This window comes from Thunnus albacares, chromosome 8 (genome assembly GCF_914725855.1).
Source record: "Thunnus albacares chromosome 8, fThuAlb1.1, whole genome shotgun sequence".
NCBI lineage: Eukaryota > Metazoa > Chordata > Actinopteri > Scombriformes > Scombridae > Thunnus > Thunnus albacares.
The window spans coordinates 21209619-21225335 of record NC_058113.1 but is presented as its reverse complement, the minus strand read 5'-3'; the positions used below and the strand labels follow the sequence as shown (position 1 = coordinate 21225335).

General features: G+C 38.4%; 2 protein-coding genes across 3 annotated transcripts; one reads left to right on the top strand and one right to left on the bottom strand.

Moving 5' to 3' along the window:
- The first annotated feature begins 1142 nt into the window (after positions 1 to 1142).
- On the top strand, positions 1143 to 4705 carry rbp5 (retinol binding protein 1a, cellular). Of its 2 annotated transcripts, none has more exons than XM_044360240.1 (4): positions 1143 to 1239; positions 2663 to 2847; positions 3352 to 3453; positions 4339 to 4705. In XM_044360240.1, exons 1-4 carry the CDS (start codon positions 1188 to 1190, stop codon positions 4390 to 4392), a joined length of 393 nt encoding a protein of 130 aa, XP_044216175.1. In that variant the 5' UTR covers positions 1143 to 1187; the 3' UTR covers positions 4393 to 4705. The 2 variants fall into 2 exon arrangements, with proteins under 2 accessions (XP_044216175.1, XP_044216174.1); XM_044360239.1 differs by having other exon boundaries at positions 1163 to 1596.
- Positions 4706 to 5011: 306 nt separating this feature from the next.
- Positions 5012 to 15612, bottom strand: LOC122988055 (tumor necrosis factor receptor superfamily member 5). Its single transcript, XM_044360214.1, has 8 exons — positions 15124 to 15612; positions 14801 to 14926; positions 13987 to 14133; positions 13784 to 13877; positions 13380 to 13456; positions 10526 to 10633; positions 7861 to 8019; positions 5012 to 6490 (listed from the first exon to the last, which is right to left on the bottom strand). Exons 1-8 carry the CDS (start codon positions 15179 to 15181, stop codon positions 6309 to 6311), a joined length of 951 nt encoding a protein of 316 aa, XP_044216149.1. The 5' UTR covers positions 15182 to 15612; the 3' UTR covers positions 5012 to 6308.
- Between the last annotated feature and the right edge of the window lie 105 nt (positions 15613 to 15717).

Sequence of the window (15717 nt, the reverse complement as noted above, 5' to 3'; positions counted from 1 at the left end):
TGTTTTAACACTAACACCAAACAATCTGGTGTTGTTAAATGTTTGATTACGTCAGCAGTTCAGTCATTTCAATGTTTTTCTCGACTGCTGCATCAGCAGTCGAGAATGAACTTTGAACTTCAGCTTTTAAGCCAATGTAGACAAGAAGTTCAGAAAGTGCTCAGGAAACTAAAGACAATAAAAACATCTATAGTTTCATGATAACTGGGCAAACTCCATCTGCTGATGAACTTGATGACTGACACTGTGGTCGGATTGTTAGTTCAAATACATCAGTAATGTTTGCTGATGTTTAATGCTGATTTTCATTCAGCAATTATAAGGCGGCTTCATGGTTTTTCAAGTTTGTCCCAAATGAACATTGAAACATGTTTTTCCTGCCATAATCAGTCCTAGAAAATCCCTTCATAATGCACTTACAATGTAAGTAATGAAAATCCACAAGCCTCCTGTGCAAAAATGTATTTAAAAGTTTATCTGAAGCTAATATGAAGCTTCAGCTGTACAAATGAGTAAAATCAAGTAGATATCTTTCAACGTTACAATGTTTTTAGTGCCAAAGTTCCTCTTTTTGTTACTATACTTCCAATGCAGCTCAACAGGGAAACACTGTCAGAGGAAACATGGAGAGTGAATTTGATGCTAAAAAGACTGTAAATGTGCCAGTCTCGTATAAGCTTCAGGTAAACTTTTAAATACATATTTGCACAAAATGTCTGTGTGGACACACTATGAATTTTGGCCCCAATTACTTACATTGAAAGCACATTTGAAAGGGATCTTTTACTAGCCAGTATGAACAGGAGGAACGATTACAGCGAGGAAAACCTCTTTCAGTCTTCATATGGACACCTGACTGTTGTTTAAAGATAGATTTGAAAAATTGTGGCCCTATCCTTGAAGCTCATCCTTTAAATTTTGAATAAAGCTGTAGTTTATAGTAAAAAAGTACAGATTGGGCCTTTAATTTGCCTTTGTAGTAAGTGGGAAATAGAGTCCAACAATACAACTGAGTGTTTTTAGTCTTGAGGAAATTCACTGTTATAATCAGCTCCCAGTATATGAACTCACTCCAGTCTGTACTGCATGTAAGCTCAGCACATCTCCACCCCACCCGCCACATGTTTTTGGGAAGCACCGCCTCTGGTTGCAACCGATCCCTCTGACTAAAGTATTAGGAAAGATGAATGAACCTCCCCCTGCATGTGGTTCTGCTGAAAAACACCGCTCTCAGCCCGAGTGAGTCACTGCATGCTGGAAACGATTTCATAAATCCTTTGTGGAGTCCTGAAGAGTCACACTTGTTTCCACTGGAGCTTCAGACATCGTGCAACAACAAAGGCGCAACAGTCTCATTTTACGCGCATTCCCGTTCAATCCAGGCATAGTCCTAACCAGTTGCGTAAGTGAGACTGATATCAAACCAGGCGGCAGCTGATTTGTGGGAAGGAGAAAAGCAAGAAGGAGGAAAAGTAGAGATTTCGTGTGGAGTTTTGGGAGGAACAAAAGGAAAATTAAAAATGTCTAAACCGAATTACTCCGGTACATTTAATATGGTGGAACAAGAAAATATGGACTCCTACCTCGCAGCTTTAGGTAAGACTATAAAATTCGCATTAGAGTACAAATGTACATTTTCTCGCCTACATAACACAGGTTACATGGCACTACTACGGAACCCCCCAGGGATCGTGAGGTAGAATAGAGTATTGACGTGGAAATCTGATTAATAAACAGTGGGGACGGATTGGCAAAGTGAGCACACATGTTGGCACGGATCAATCATCCCGATTGCTTTAAATGCGCTCGGATTGACAAACAGTGCAGGTCATGAGGGCCGAGACAATTTATTAAACCTCCGTCCTTCACTCTCTGGTAACCTGCACAGCCGAATGCACGGTTCAGTTGTTCTCATTTACATGTCTTGCAACTTATCACAGAGAAGGTTAGAAGCAACAAAACAGTATTATATTAAGTACCAGTCACAAAGCATCTGTTGTCACCTCTGTCTGAATGAACCGCAGATGTTTATTTCCTTGCTGCAGATGTTTTGTGGCTGTGCTTATAATATATCACTTATGTTACCTCACAGCACAGCTGCTGCCATTGACCCGTATTTTTTTTTTATTTTGTCTGTAGGTGAACAATTGTATCCGCAGCTCAGTAGCTTGCTGGTCAACATATTCTAGTATTTATGAATCTTTATCCTCATCTGACAGCAGACACAGCAGAATATGTAAATAAGAGCAACTATATTGTGAATTTGGCTGTATTTATATGTAATCACAGAGACAAGGATGGGTCAGAACAGAGGTTTAAAGGACAGTCTCGGTCGTCAAAGTTGCACAGTTTGCCTGTTAATCCGTGCACTTGGTTAATTAATCCATGCGCACACTTTGCCAACATGTGCAAACAAGGCTGCATCTTTATCATTTGGCTCATCTTCATTTGCAGCAGTACATTAGTGGAATGAAATCACTACCTTGTCCTTTATGTGACCCCAGACCCACCTACACACACACACACACACACACACACACATACACACAGGGTGTGTTCAGTCTGCCTGCATGTAAACTGAGTGAGACAGACAAAGAACCCCATTATTTAAGTGACAATCAAGTACAGCCTGTTTTATATGAATCGTCTCTTCTTCTGTCAGATATTAATTTCGCTCTGAGGAAGATCGTGTGTCTGCTGAAGCCTACCAAAGAGATCAAGCATGATCCAGCCTCAGGGGCCATGAAGATCCGCACTCTCACCACCTTCAAAAACTTCGACATGGATTTCACTATCGGACAAGAGTTTACTGAAGACCTGGGGCCGGTGGACGGTCGAACTTGTCAGGTGTGTGGGTGTGTGTGTTTTTGTTTTCCTGAATAAGCATGCTGACTTGTTTAGACGCTTGATGTTACAGTGAATATTAAGTATAACTTGTTATACAAGTTTGCTTTGTGTGTGTTGTCATTGAGGACTAATTTGGAATGTCTGAGAGAAGTCGGCCTCCCTACTGCTGTGATTTTGTGTTGTAACCACCAACCCCCCTGCTGTTCAAATCCCAGCTTCAGCCTACAGTGAGTGATGTGTGTGAGAGAGAATAGTCTTCAGCTAACAAATCCATTCAGAAACTAGTGAATAAATCAGGATAAGCGACATTATGAACACAAAACAAAAGCAAACGGAAGCAAAATATAAGAAAAACCGAGGCTCAAGTCCAAGGGGGGGGGTTTGAACTCCTGGTCACCCTTTTGCATTGCACAAAGGCTCTTGTGCTCTCCGTGTGATTGAATGTGAGGGCTACTTTACATGCTAATTGCACACAGTAACACAGCATCTCTGTGCTTTATGCAGACTACAGTGAGCTGGGAAGGGGACAAGCTGGTTTGTGTACAGCGAGGTGAGAAAGAAGGACGGGGCTGGACGCACTGGCTGGAGGGCGACAAGCTGCATCTGGTAAGGATGTATGGAGTGGAAACAAGGGAGGTAAAGGCCGAGGGAGGATTGGAGCAGGATATGGAACAAGGAAAAGAACATACAAGGAAAAAAGATGCTTAAATTGATATGCATGCTAAATTAGGGAGAACATGCAAATAAGACATCCTGTTGAACTGCAATGAGTTTATGGGAAGAAGTTCTCTACTGAAAGAGGTTTGTGGAGATTTGTGCATGTCTGAGAGGGGAAAAAAGCAGGACCTAACAAAGGAAGGCAAACACAAAAGATGGCAGAAGACTCTTGAATGCACGTCTTATTAAAGTGCAACAATAACTCAAGAGCACAAGGGAGGAGTGGACTCTCATTTTAGTTGTAAAAGAGTTTAAGCGTATAGATTATTTGTCAATGCTGATTAAGATATCAGCATTGTTCCACTAAACAGCTTTCACAGGATTTCTAATACCCCCTGAAAACAGCGCGTTGTTGATGGCGTGTCCAAATTCATGGGAGAATTGGGAAAGAAATGCCAGCGAGGATCAGGCTTTAAAATGGTGGATTTGGGGGGTTACATAAAGCAGGAGAAGGGAGCAGCGAGGGACTAATGAAGAGCGAGTGAGTGGGGGGTGGGGTGGGGGTGTGGGGGGTGAGAAAGGGGGGAGTGGGCTGCAAAAGAAAGGAGATAAGTAGATGGTGAAAGAGCGGAAGACGGATTACAGGGTCAGAGGATGAGGTGGAGGGGGGGTGGGTTTTGGATACAGTCCCAGGTTTGTGTATCACTCATTTAACTCTCCTTTGATGTGTCAGACTGTCTTATTGAATTTCACTATTAATTCACACCCCTCCCCCCTCTTCTCCTTCTTCTTCTCCTGCCCCCTACTCTCATTGGTCTGTCTTCCTCTCTGCAGGAGATGAGAGTTCAAGACGTGATTGCCAAGCAAGTCTTCAAGAAGGCTGATTGAAGACTGGAAATGAGTTTTAGTGAATAACTTCAATTTATTCTTAATAGAAAATAGTCAAGGGCTCGGTACAAGAATCTGAATGTTTGTAGCTTTTTAAAAATTATAATCAACAATACTTTGAAATATTACAGTACGACTAAATATCTGTGAACATACTGTTGTGTACATGCTCTTGTATCTGTCTGATGGTGCTAATGGTGACAAGCTGAGAGGAGAGAGCAGCACAGTAGGATGACTTGTGTAAACATTCCCTACATACTTTCTCATATTGCACTATCTATCTTCACCATGTTATAAACAAATCATAAATCTGGTGGGCTTCACTGTTGCATCATTAATACATTGCTTGTCATCCAAGTTTTGGCATGTTAGCAGCCTGTGTGTGTGTGTGTGTGTGTGTGTGTGTGTGTGTGTGTGTGTGTGTGTGTGTGTGTGTTGCTGTTCCAGAATATCTAAAAGTTTTATATACGTGATAGCTGATATAAATACAGAAATTCAAATGGTTACATTATGATGCACTTAAAAAGGAAATATCTATATATCTATATATATATATATTAATCTACAATAGAGCTGCAACAATTAGTTGTTCAGGCGATCTACAGAAAATTAAATGGCAAGTATTTAAATAACAACTTTATTGTTTTTAGTCCATTTTCAAACAAAATTGCCCCAAAATTTTATGGTTCCAGTTTCTCAAATGTGAAATCTTCTACCATCAAATGTGCTATCTTGTCTTACATGTTAGTAAACTGACTATCTTTGGGTTTTGGACGGTTGGTCAGACAAAACAAAAGAAGACATTTGATGACATGACCTTCGGCTGTAGGAAATTGTAACAGACAATTTTCACTATTTTCTGACGTTTCATAGACCCAGCAGTTGATCGATGAATCGAAGAAATAATCAGCAGAATAATGAATAATGAAAATAATCGTTGGCTGGAGTTGAAACAATATAATTTAAATAAGATAACATTTAAAGTATAATACAAAGACAAAGACATAGTTTAATGAAATTTTAATGATTTTATACTTCTCTTACTGTCAACAAGTCCTATGAAAAAACCCAAAACCAACAGCTCTATAACTGGTCCGTATTGAAGATGCACACATCACAAACATGAATGTGTGTAATAAATGGCATGGCTAAAAAAAAGCTCAGTGATATCCTAAAACATCTGGGCATTGTAGGTTTTAGCAAATTAGCTAAAACTCAGCTAAAAATTAGCAGTTACCCAAACAAGAGTAAATGGTACATTTGTTGGGGACTATTTTCTGCTGCGGAGTAATACACATTTACAGCAGGAGAGGGTGTAAGATACGGTTCTCAAGTAACCCAGTGCAACAGTATGGGGTCATTGATGTGTTGTCAATGGTGTTTGGACAACAGTGGAGCTCTATGGCACAGAGGAATAAGCTACATCAGGGTTTAGATACACAGATAATATGGGATTTATTGACAGTAAGAAAAATACAAAATATCACAAGACTTCTCCTTTAATGGAGACATCACTGAGCTGTGGCTAAAGACCACTGACTGTTGTCTTCACTGAAGCAATGAAGACTATTTCACATCAATGAGAATAACTTAAGTAAAGAGCTGCACTGGTATTTTCTTTAAGCACTTAGGATGTCTGTAAATATGATAAATATTGTCATCAATAACCTGATATCGGGGTTTGTAGCTGGTAGCTCGATTGTGAAGACACAGTAACGGTCACATCACTTGAGCTGAGTTTCTCATTAATGTCCTGCAGGGGGCAGTAAACCATCAGCTACCTTCAACTCTGTCAGAAGTAAAATATGCTTTCGACATAAATGGGTACATGTTAAAATTGTACAAAAAAGTGGGGGTTGGGGTCCAGGGATCCACTGAGCATCATAAATATATTGCTACAACAAAATGCACTCATGTTATGTTCCACACCACTCGTCCTCCTGCGGCTCTGAGTGGGTCCTGGTGTAGTTGCTGGTGCAGTGTCCAGGACTTCCATTGGTGTGATTGGACCCAGCGAAGGAAACTGAAGCCTTGAGTGGCGTTATGGGAAGGCTGTTGCATATGCTGTCTTGTGTGCTGCAGGAAACCTCAATATCATCTGAGGAGGATAATGAAATCAATAGAGTCAATGTGACCATCCTTCAAACTAATGTTACACCAATGCTGTGTAACAACATACTTTGCACTTAGTGAAGCAGGATTTATTACCATCTTAATGGGGCAGAAAGCACTTATGAGCATGGGAAAATGAAAGTAGTCTAATGCAGGAGGAAAGAATACACTTCTCATTCTGTCATACAAATGGATGGCAAATCAAAGGAAAAGCCCGCATAAAGTGTCTTTATGAGGTGTTGAACCACCTGGAGCCACCAGAACGGCTTTAGTGCATCTCTGGATCTCTGCTGGAGGAATGAATGCTGTTCTTCCAAAAGATATCCCCTCATTTGGTGTTTTAATGATGTTGAACACATTGGTTTAGAATTGATGAATAGCTGGGCTGAGATGTGGTGAAGACCATAGCTTATGATTCTTGTGATTTTCATACTGATCAAACCTTTTATTGACTCCACATGCTCTATATGGAAGCATCTACATTTGTTATGTTTCTCTGCTTGTTTATTGAGGCTTTTTCTTCAATTTGCCACCTATCTCTACATCCTCTTGCTCAGTAAAAGTCCATGCAAAATTGTAACAATGGCAGCAGAAGACATAGTATATGCATTTATGTGTTTTCCTCTTAAAGGATGGGTTCACAGTTTTTCAAGTCTGTCTTTAAACAACAGTCAGGTGTCCATATGAACACTAAAAATGTTTTCTTCTCTGTAATCATTCTTCCTGTTCATACTGGCTGTTAAAATATCCCCTTCAAATGTGCTTTCAATGTAAGTGATGGGGACAAAATCCAAAGTGTGTCCACACAGTCATTTTGTGCAAGAAAAAGTATTTCAAAGTTTATCTGAAACTTATATGAGGCTTCAGCAGTCTGAGTTAGTCATATCAAGTGGATATCTGCCACATTTACAGTCTTTTTAGCATCAAATTCCCTCTTTATGTTTCCTTGGACAGTGTTTCCCTGTTGAGCTGTGGTGGAAGTATAGGAACAAAAAGAGGGACTTTGGCACTAAAAAGACTCTAATGTTGAAAGATATCTGCTTAATTTGACTAATTTGAATGTCTGAAGCTTTATATTAGTTTAAGATAAACTTTTAAATACATTTTTGCACAGAACAACTTACATTATAAATGTGTTACGTGTGGCTGTGTGGTTAAGGCACCGACCACGAACCAGAAAGTCCCTGGTTCAAGCCTGTTGACATTTGCCGTATGTCATACCTCATCTCTCCCTGCTCATTTCCAGTCATCTCTCTGCTGTCAAAGTGTCTAACAAAGGCATAAGAAATGCCACAAAAAACCAACGTAGGAACATTTAATTAAATGAACAAAGAGCAGTGTTCAGGGGTTTGTTACCTGAGCTAAAAAGTGGTAACTTGTAGTCCTCCACTGCACAGCTTTCTTGGCAGTGACCGTTCAGCTCCGTGGCCCTTAAAGGCAGCTCCAGTGGACAGATAGGGGTTGCTGTGACCATCTCCACCAGAGTAACAGGAACGCTGGAGCTGGCTCTCACAACTGGAATATACCACAAACAACATAGTGATCATAAGGATATTTCTTGCAATCATGATGAATAGTCTGAATGACATCAAAAGCATCTAATATATGAAGATTTAAAGCTAATTTGGAACATATTACATTATCTGGAGACATTTGCAGTAATTGTCCCTTAGGGGGTGCCATAATATTTTAAAATCAAATATAACAGCACAAGTCATTGTGATGTGAAGTGTGATAATAAAAAGCAACTTTGAAAACAATTTTTCTAGGACAAGTATTCACATTTATCTTTGTCATCACCATTTCAGAGAAAGAGAGTAATCGATAAAGCTGTAAAATTCAAATGCACTTCAGCTCAGTGTGACTCAATACTGAAGTGACACACCTCGTTAAACCTATCTTTTGAGTATCAACACTCACTCACTTTCTGTTGACTTAAAAGCTGATTGTAAAAGGTTTGTGGTTTTGTTTTTTTTAATGGAAAGAGGTTATTTCAATAGATACCAAAGGTGTCAAGATTTAAAATCCAATTCCAAGCTTTAAAATTTCCATATAAATTTGTCACTTGTCTTCTGCCCATCTGTCTATCCCAGTGTCTTCCAAGCAATCACTGATGCACCATTATATGGATAAATACAATGCTTTCAAAAATAATTTTTTATGTCACTATTGGAATCCATTGAAGCTGACACAAATTCAACCTGACCACAACTGTCTTCTCTGTGAAGACAAGAACTTTGATTTGTAATATGCAATGCATGATATTACCTAAAAACGTAAGGTGTGTTCTGAATTATTATTTGTCTTGTCTACCTGTTTAGTAGAGTGCATCTTCACAAATAAATTGGGGTTTAACCAAATATACAAACGAGGCGTTAATGGGGGTCCACAGCTATGTTTTCCCCTGGGGCCCTTTAACAGTTTAATACGGCCGCAACACAGTGATGAAAAATTGGAAACAAATTAGGTGACAATTTAGATTATGGTCCGCAATTTACAACCTTATTACAGTACAGCGTATTCTCAGAAAACCTCCAGCTTGGTCACTCAGTAATGATCATACTGGTACCCCGTAATAGTAGAATAATTAATTAAAAATGCTTACAGTATAAGTTATCTTTAAGTTCCTCCCAAATACCAAATTATTGCACAGTAAATCATATGTACCCCGTAATATTAGAATAGATACTTGTTAGTTTAAACATACCTACAGAATAAATTCTTTGTAAGTTCCCAGGTTGTTGTTCTGCTTATTTCCTAAATTCACATCTTGTTCTCTTGTAGCTACATGTACTCATCAATACGCACTGTACTGGTACAAATTACATTGTAAATAATGTTGTACACTGCAGGCTCTAATGTGAAGCATTACCAAAAATTACATTTGAAAAACTCAACAGAAATTTACCCTGGATAATCCACAGAGCGGTTTTCATTGTAGAAACAGTTTTTCAAGCTGCATAAACCAAATTATCTTCATCTCTATTTCAGTCAGTTGGCAGTAAAAATTTCATAGACAGATTATGTGAAAACCTCAGCAGATAAAACAGAAACTATTTGCACGCCACGAAACTACTGCTATGAATTCGAGAAAAATAAGCACCTGAAGATATTGTTATGCTGATAGATTAAGATATTAAGAAGCTACAGACATATTGTGATAAGAACGAAGACTCTTTTACTAACAGTGCTTTGTGAATTCACCTGAGGCCTCCCTGTCTTTATCTTTACTGTGGGTAAATGACTAAAAAACTATTTGAACACTCGTGCTTGTTTAAAAGCCACACACTTGTTCCTCAAGGTTCAGCTTCTCTCAGATAATTGTATTTCATCTGTAATTTCCAGAAGCGGCACACTACTTCACTGGAAATAGGTCTACAGTAAATGTCAATGAAATACAATACAACGTCAACCAGCCAAAACAATCAGTTATGAGACTGTGTCACGTACGTAGGAACACTTTCTCAGTATGAGTTAACTGCCTGTGAAGTGTGCGTCACATTAAACCAAATAACTGTGTCAGGCTGAATATGTACAGGATGTGGTTTCCCCATTCAGCTTGTCATACTCATCTAGCTTGTTTAGCATCAGGTTACACAGCTCATTATTTAACCTGTGTGGGGTTAGCACAACACATACCTATATAATACCTACAACAGACTTAACAGTTCTTCGCAAACCAATAAACTCAAAAACACAAATTTAATTTTAATTAATATGAGAGAACCAGGCATGTAAATTTAATTTTACCTTACTCAGTGCTTTTTAAAAATTCACTGTAAAGGAAACAGTGGGAGGACGTGTTTGAAAGACAGATAAGCAGTGACCTTCAACTGTATGATTTCAAATCAAACTATGTCTCACAGTTGTGGCTAACAATGTGCGTAGTTACAGCCAGTGAGTAGGCACGCTCACACACTTCTTTGTTGCCTCTTCAGGAAGACTTTTGAAAAAAGAATGAGAACAAAGGTGTGTAAAAAAGTGATGAATCGCACATAGACATGTGACACATGGTACATACCTCCTCTGTGGGATTTGCATCTTGTCTTCAAGTAGATGAGACAAAACACAATGAGCGCGGTCAACACGAAGCCTACCCACAGGCTTGCAGGTAATATCCAGTGGCAATCTGAAAAACAGAGAGGGGGGATTTTAGGGGGACGCAAATACATTTTTAATGAAGTTTGTCTGACAATCACACATAAACAATTCTATAACTTCTGAGAAGTAAGAGGGCGTGAGATATTACAGAATACTACTCTTTGTTTCCTCAGTCATAACATTCAACAGTCATCACATTAACAAAATAATTAGTGTGATTGTGAAAATGATTAAAATACTTCTGCAATTTCTTCTTCTTCTTCCTCAAAAAAGAATAACTATTATAAAGGAATTGTCATTCAAGTTGTATTAAATTCATCTATTAGTCAAACAAAAATGATATCAAAACATTTTTAACACTCCCATTAATTAACATTAATATACAGTTTATAAAGACTTCATAACAGGTCTGTAACAAACTGTAATGTTGTTATAAACTGAGTTTATTTTGTCGCACACAAGTGTTCAATAGTAACTCCACTTATGAAGCGTGCATAACTGATGCAAAAACAGATAATGAATGCTCTATAACACGGACTAACATCACACATGAAGACATCCTTACAGTAAAGGCTAAATGAGGAAATTCAAAACTGTTCTGAGCCTTGTTGAATGTTTCCTGTGTTGCCAAATTTCTTCTTCATGTTGCCATTGGCTGTTAAATTAAAAATAATGAATTCCTATAGGTGAATTTTGTGTTTTTTCTACATTTATTACCTGATTTCTCAAATTTTACAGGATAGTACATCTTATTTAGTGACATCACTGGATAGTAGAGGTTGTGCTGATTTTTGGGGATATAAAACACTTGATAATACCATAAAAATTCCCTTCAAACGTGGCAAAAAAACCAAATGATGACATATATGAACAGCGGTCTACGGTAGGCTCCAAAGGGTTAAAACATTTATGACCTATTTAAACACATGTACAAATCATATAAAACCGTTTATGAATGTGTTCAAAACTCAGCGAGACATATCATTATATGTAAGTATAGTGTGTTATAAACTATTAATGAAATATATGTCGCTTATCAATGCTAAATATTTTGGGTTAAATCAAGTGCTTTTGGTATCTCCTCAGCAGTTGTGGTTGGAATTGCTTTTTCCCTTTTGTGTAATGAAAAGGTTTTGTTTCCAGGTGTAAAGTGTCACAGGTAAATTTTGTTCTTGCTAGATGGAAATATACTAATTTGATTTAGTTTAGTGGGTGGATCTGTGTGTCATGCTAACTTTAAGTATTTTGCCACTTATTAGACTAAATTTAACTGTCTCAGACACTGATCTCGCAAAAATGATAACTTTGTGAATTTGGGTGCAGAGTTCAAAAACAGTCAAGAAAGAAAATGTTTTAAAGTTGCAAATGTTATGAATACTGAAAGCCGTTTCTGAATTCACATTTTAGACTAAATTTAATAAATGTGTGTTGTCTAAAATCTGACTAAATGTAACAGCTACATGTGTCAGAACAATACTTAAGACTACATCTAGACTACGTCTAGACTACATTTAAAATATGGTGAAAATGAACACTGAGAACCTTCAGCAAATTCCCTCCTCTCTCACACCTTTTCACTCATCGGTGGACTCAAAACTAAACTTCTGCCACCCAGTTTGGGAACTTTAGTGACGTGTACTTTTCTTTGATTAGTTAGATGAATATAACAGGTGTTTACATATGAACCATGTAACTATTTTATGGATGTAAATCAGCTTTTATAGCACCTGTGTTCCTTTTTTGTGGTCTGTCCTTTGTTTGGCCACTTAAAGTTTTATTTTTTCAAGTCTTCCTTTGAACAACAGCCAGGTGCCCAAAGGAACAATGAAACCGGTTGTGCTCGCTGTAATAATTCTTCCTGTTCATACTGGCCATTAAAAACATCCCATCCTAATGCACATACAATGAGAGTGATGGGGGACAAAATCCACAGTCTTTGTTTTAAGCAAAAATGTATTTTAAAGTTTATCTAAAGATATCATGAGGCTTCAGTTGTGTTGAGTTAGTCAAATAAAGTGAATTTCTTCCACAGTTAGTCATTTTAGTAAAACATTCCCTGTTTGTGTCTCAATGGACAGTGTTTTCCTGTTCAGCTGCAGTGGAAGTGGATCATAACAAAAAGAAGGAATTTCGCACTAAAAAGACTGAAACTTGATCCACTTGATTTGACCAATTTGGCTTCATATTAGCTTGTAAGTGCATTTGAAGGGGATCTTCTAACAGCAAGTATAACCTGTTTCATAGTTTATTTGGGCAAATGACAATAGTTTTAAGACAGACTTGAAAAAAATTGTGAACTTATCCTTTAAACTTTGCTGTACTTTTCTTAAACTACTTGTTTTCTAAAGATGACTTCAAAACGATCAAACCCTTGCTGTAAGTTCACAGTCGTGTACTTGTTCACATTTAGTGTTCTGCCTCTCCCTGTCTGAATGAGAACTTAACTGCTTTCTCTTTCGATTCCGTTTATGCTGAAATGACCTTTCACAACAACAGAATCAGCCCCCTCATCTCCCGTCAGAGAAAAAAGCAATCCCTGCAATAAGGGTCCCGCATGACTTTCTTCCCATGGAATGATTTCACATATCTGCTCGCTCTGCCTCCTCTCTAAATTACTTCTTGTCATATGACATACAAGGTCAACAGGAACTCACTGAATCCCTCAAGATAAGAGCATCCGCTTAGTTGCTCTAGTTCTTCTTTTATTTTAAAAGAGTTTAGGATCTGAAGAGAAGATACACATATAAAGGAGAAAGTTAAAACGGGTGACCTACGGGATTTGAAGCCACCACAGATGGCATCAGCTGTTGAGGTGCCGGGAATTTTCAACACTCTCCCCAAGTCCTCACATCTGGAAGCAACATACAAAGACAAACAAATCAATATCCACATACTGCAACTTACAACTACCTGTTTTTTTATTTAGGCATGTTTTTTTTTGTTGTTTTTTTTTTTATTTATCTCAGTAAAACCCGTTGTTGCTGTGTGGATGAAATATAGATACAGTAGGTATCAGCTGAAGATGTCACCCGAAACAAATATAGAGTCACTTCTGCTTTGTATTGAAGGATGACTAAGGAAAACCACCCACATGTTACCGCATTACATACATTGATGTCCTCCTTCAGCTTTGATAATAATTATTATAATGATAACCCTAATGATAACACACTCTGACCTGGTGTGTGCTTGACAGGGTGAGATGTAGTCTGTTACATTGCTGTAGGTCCCACTTTCACACGGAGCACAATCCGTATCACTTGTTCGATTGGCTGCAAGAAGAAATGAGATTGTGCTTATTTAAGTTGTGAAAATTGATGCTTGTAAGGCGCATAATGATAATTTGTTTTAAAAGTCTATGATGTAAATCAGGAGGCCTACCTGGAACCTTGACCCCTGAGCCCGCAACGCAGCTGGTCACAGACTGGCAGTGCCCACAGTCAGCATTATCACAGTAGAAACCTTCCACACATTCACACACTGTGTCCTCCTTAGCTGTACATTCCCTCAATCTCCTCTGGTGATTATCTGAAAGAACAAAAGAGAGATATAAAGAGAGTCTGTCCAGGAAGAGGGATTCATCCTCATATTTTGTTTGTATAAAGATTTTTCTAATCTAAAAATAAGTCTAATGAAAGAAAGTGAAGTTTTAAGTCCTGCAACAAAAACCTTTTAAGATACACAGATAAAATTTAATTGACTTGACTTGAGAGTAAATGACAAAGTTAACCCCTCTGTTGCTGCTTAAACACTTTCAAGGTTGTTAAAATCATCTTATTATGATTATCCGACGGTCATATTTGACTGTCAGTTTGTTTCAGATCTGCATTGAAATTACATGATGTTTACACTGAGTGAAAACTGAAAACCAAAACCAAAACTCATCCTATATATCCAACATATTTCGTATGTTTGGAAACTTTGAAATCGCCACCAGAATTTGAAATACATGTTAAACAATGTTTGGTTGTACAGCATCAGGCTAAACAGCAGATCTAATGTGTTAAAAAATGATTAAAAATGTTGTTTAAGACCTTGTTCACACAAAGAGACAACAGCAAAAGATCTATACTATGTATACTCATTAAAAAGGCAGAGTGGGGAGAGAAAAGGAAGGAACTGCATGTGTGGCTTTACTTGTGACAGAAATGATGTGTGTGCTGTACAGTACTGTATGTGCATTTGTGTCACTTACTGGGACTGCATTCCTTGCACAATTGACATACACTCAAGTAATTTCTGGTCGCTGTGTAGTACCCACGTTTACATTCACCACATGTGGTGTTCTTCCCGCTGTCGCAATGAGCTTGCACATAGTGCCCTGATAAGAGGTGAGAAAACAGAGATATAGAGTCGGATGTCAGGCTGTAATGCTAACACAGTGAGAATACTGAGAGACAGTAAATGTTCACAGAATGGTTTTACAGTCAGACAAACAGGTGGTTTTGTCCAAAAAAAAAAAAAAAAAAAGAAAAGGGAAGAAATCAAGATAATGAAAGTTTGTGATGTCAGACTGACCTGCAGGGCAGAGATCACAGCATCTGTTATTTTTAAAACGTTTATCCCCGCAAGTCATCTCAGCCCATTCGATGGCAGTCCTCCTTTCAGCTGTGTGTAAAATATCTCAATTTAACACGGCGGTCGTCTTCTCGTGCACTCTCTCACTAAACGTGCTCCTAACCTTTGAAACTGAAGCTGTAGTCGTATCTCTAAGAGCATCAAAGCGTAATTTCTCTCTTTTTCTGACGTTCACTCATTCATAGCTCTCCTCTCTCTCTCTCTCTACGTTGTGTGCGACACTCTGTGACTACAGATACTGTATGTTTTCCCTCCTCCTTACCTACTTCTCATGTCTTTTCTAATCCTACACAGTGGAAAACCCCAATGACCCTCATCTGCTGTTTTCCCCTCCGTCTCACTCACTCTCTCTCTCTCTCTCAGTCTCTTTCTCTCTGTCTCTCCTCATTTCCTTCCTGTCCTTACCCTCTCAGCGCGAGGTAAAATGTGCGTGTTTCCGCACTTACAGGACCACAGACTGATTTTGGAACTCTAACTGCACAAAGCAAAGCAACACAATAAGACATTTCCTCAGTCCTCTACACCCTTTCCTTT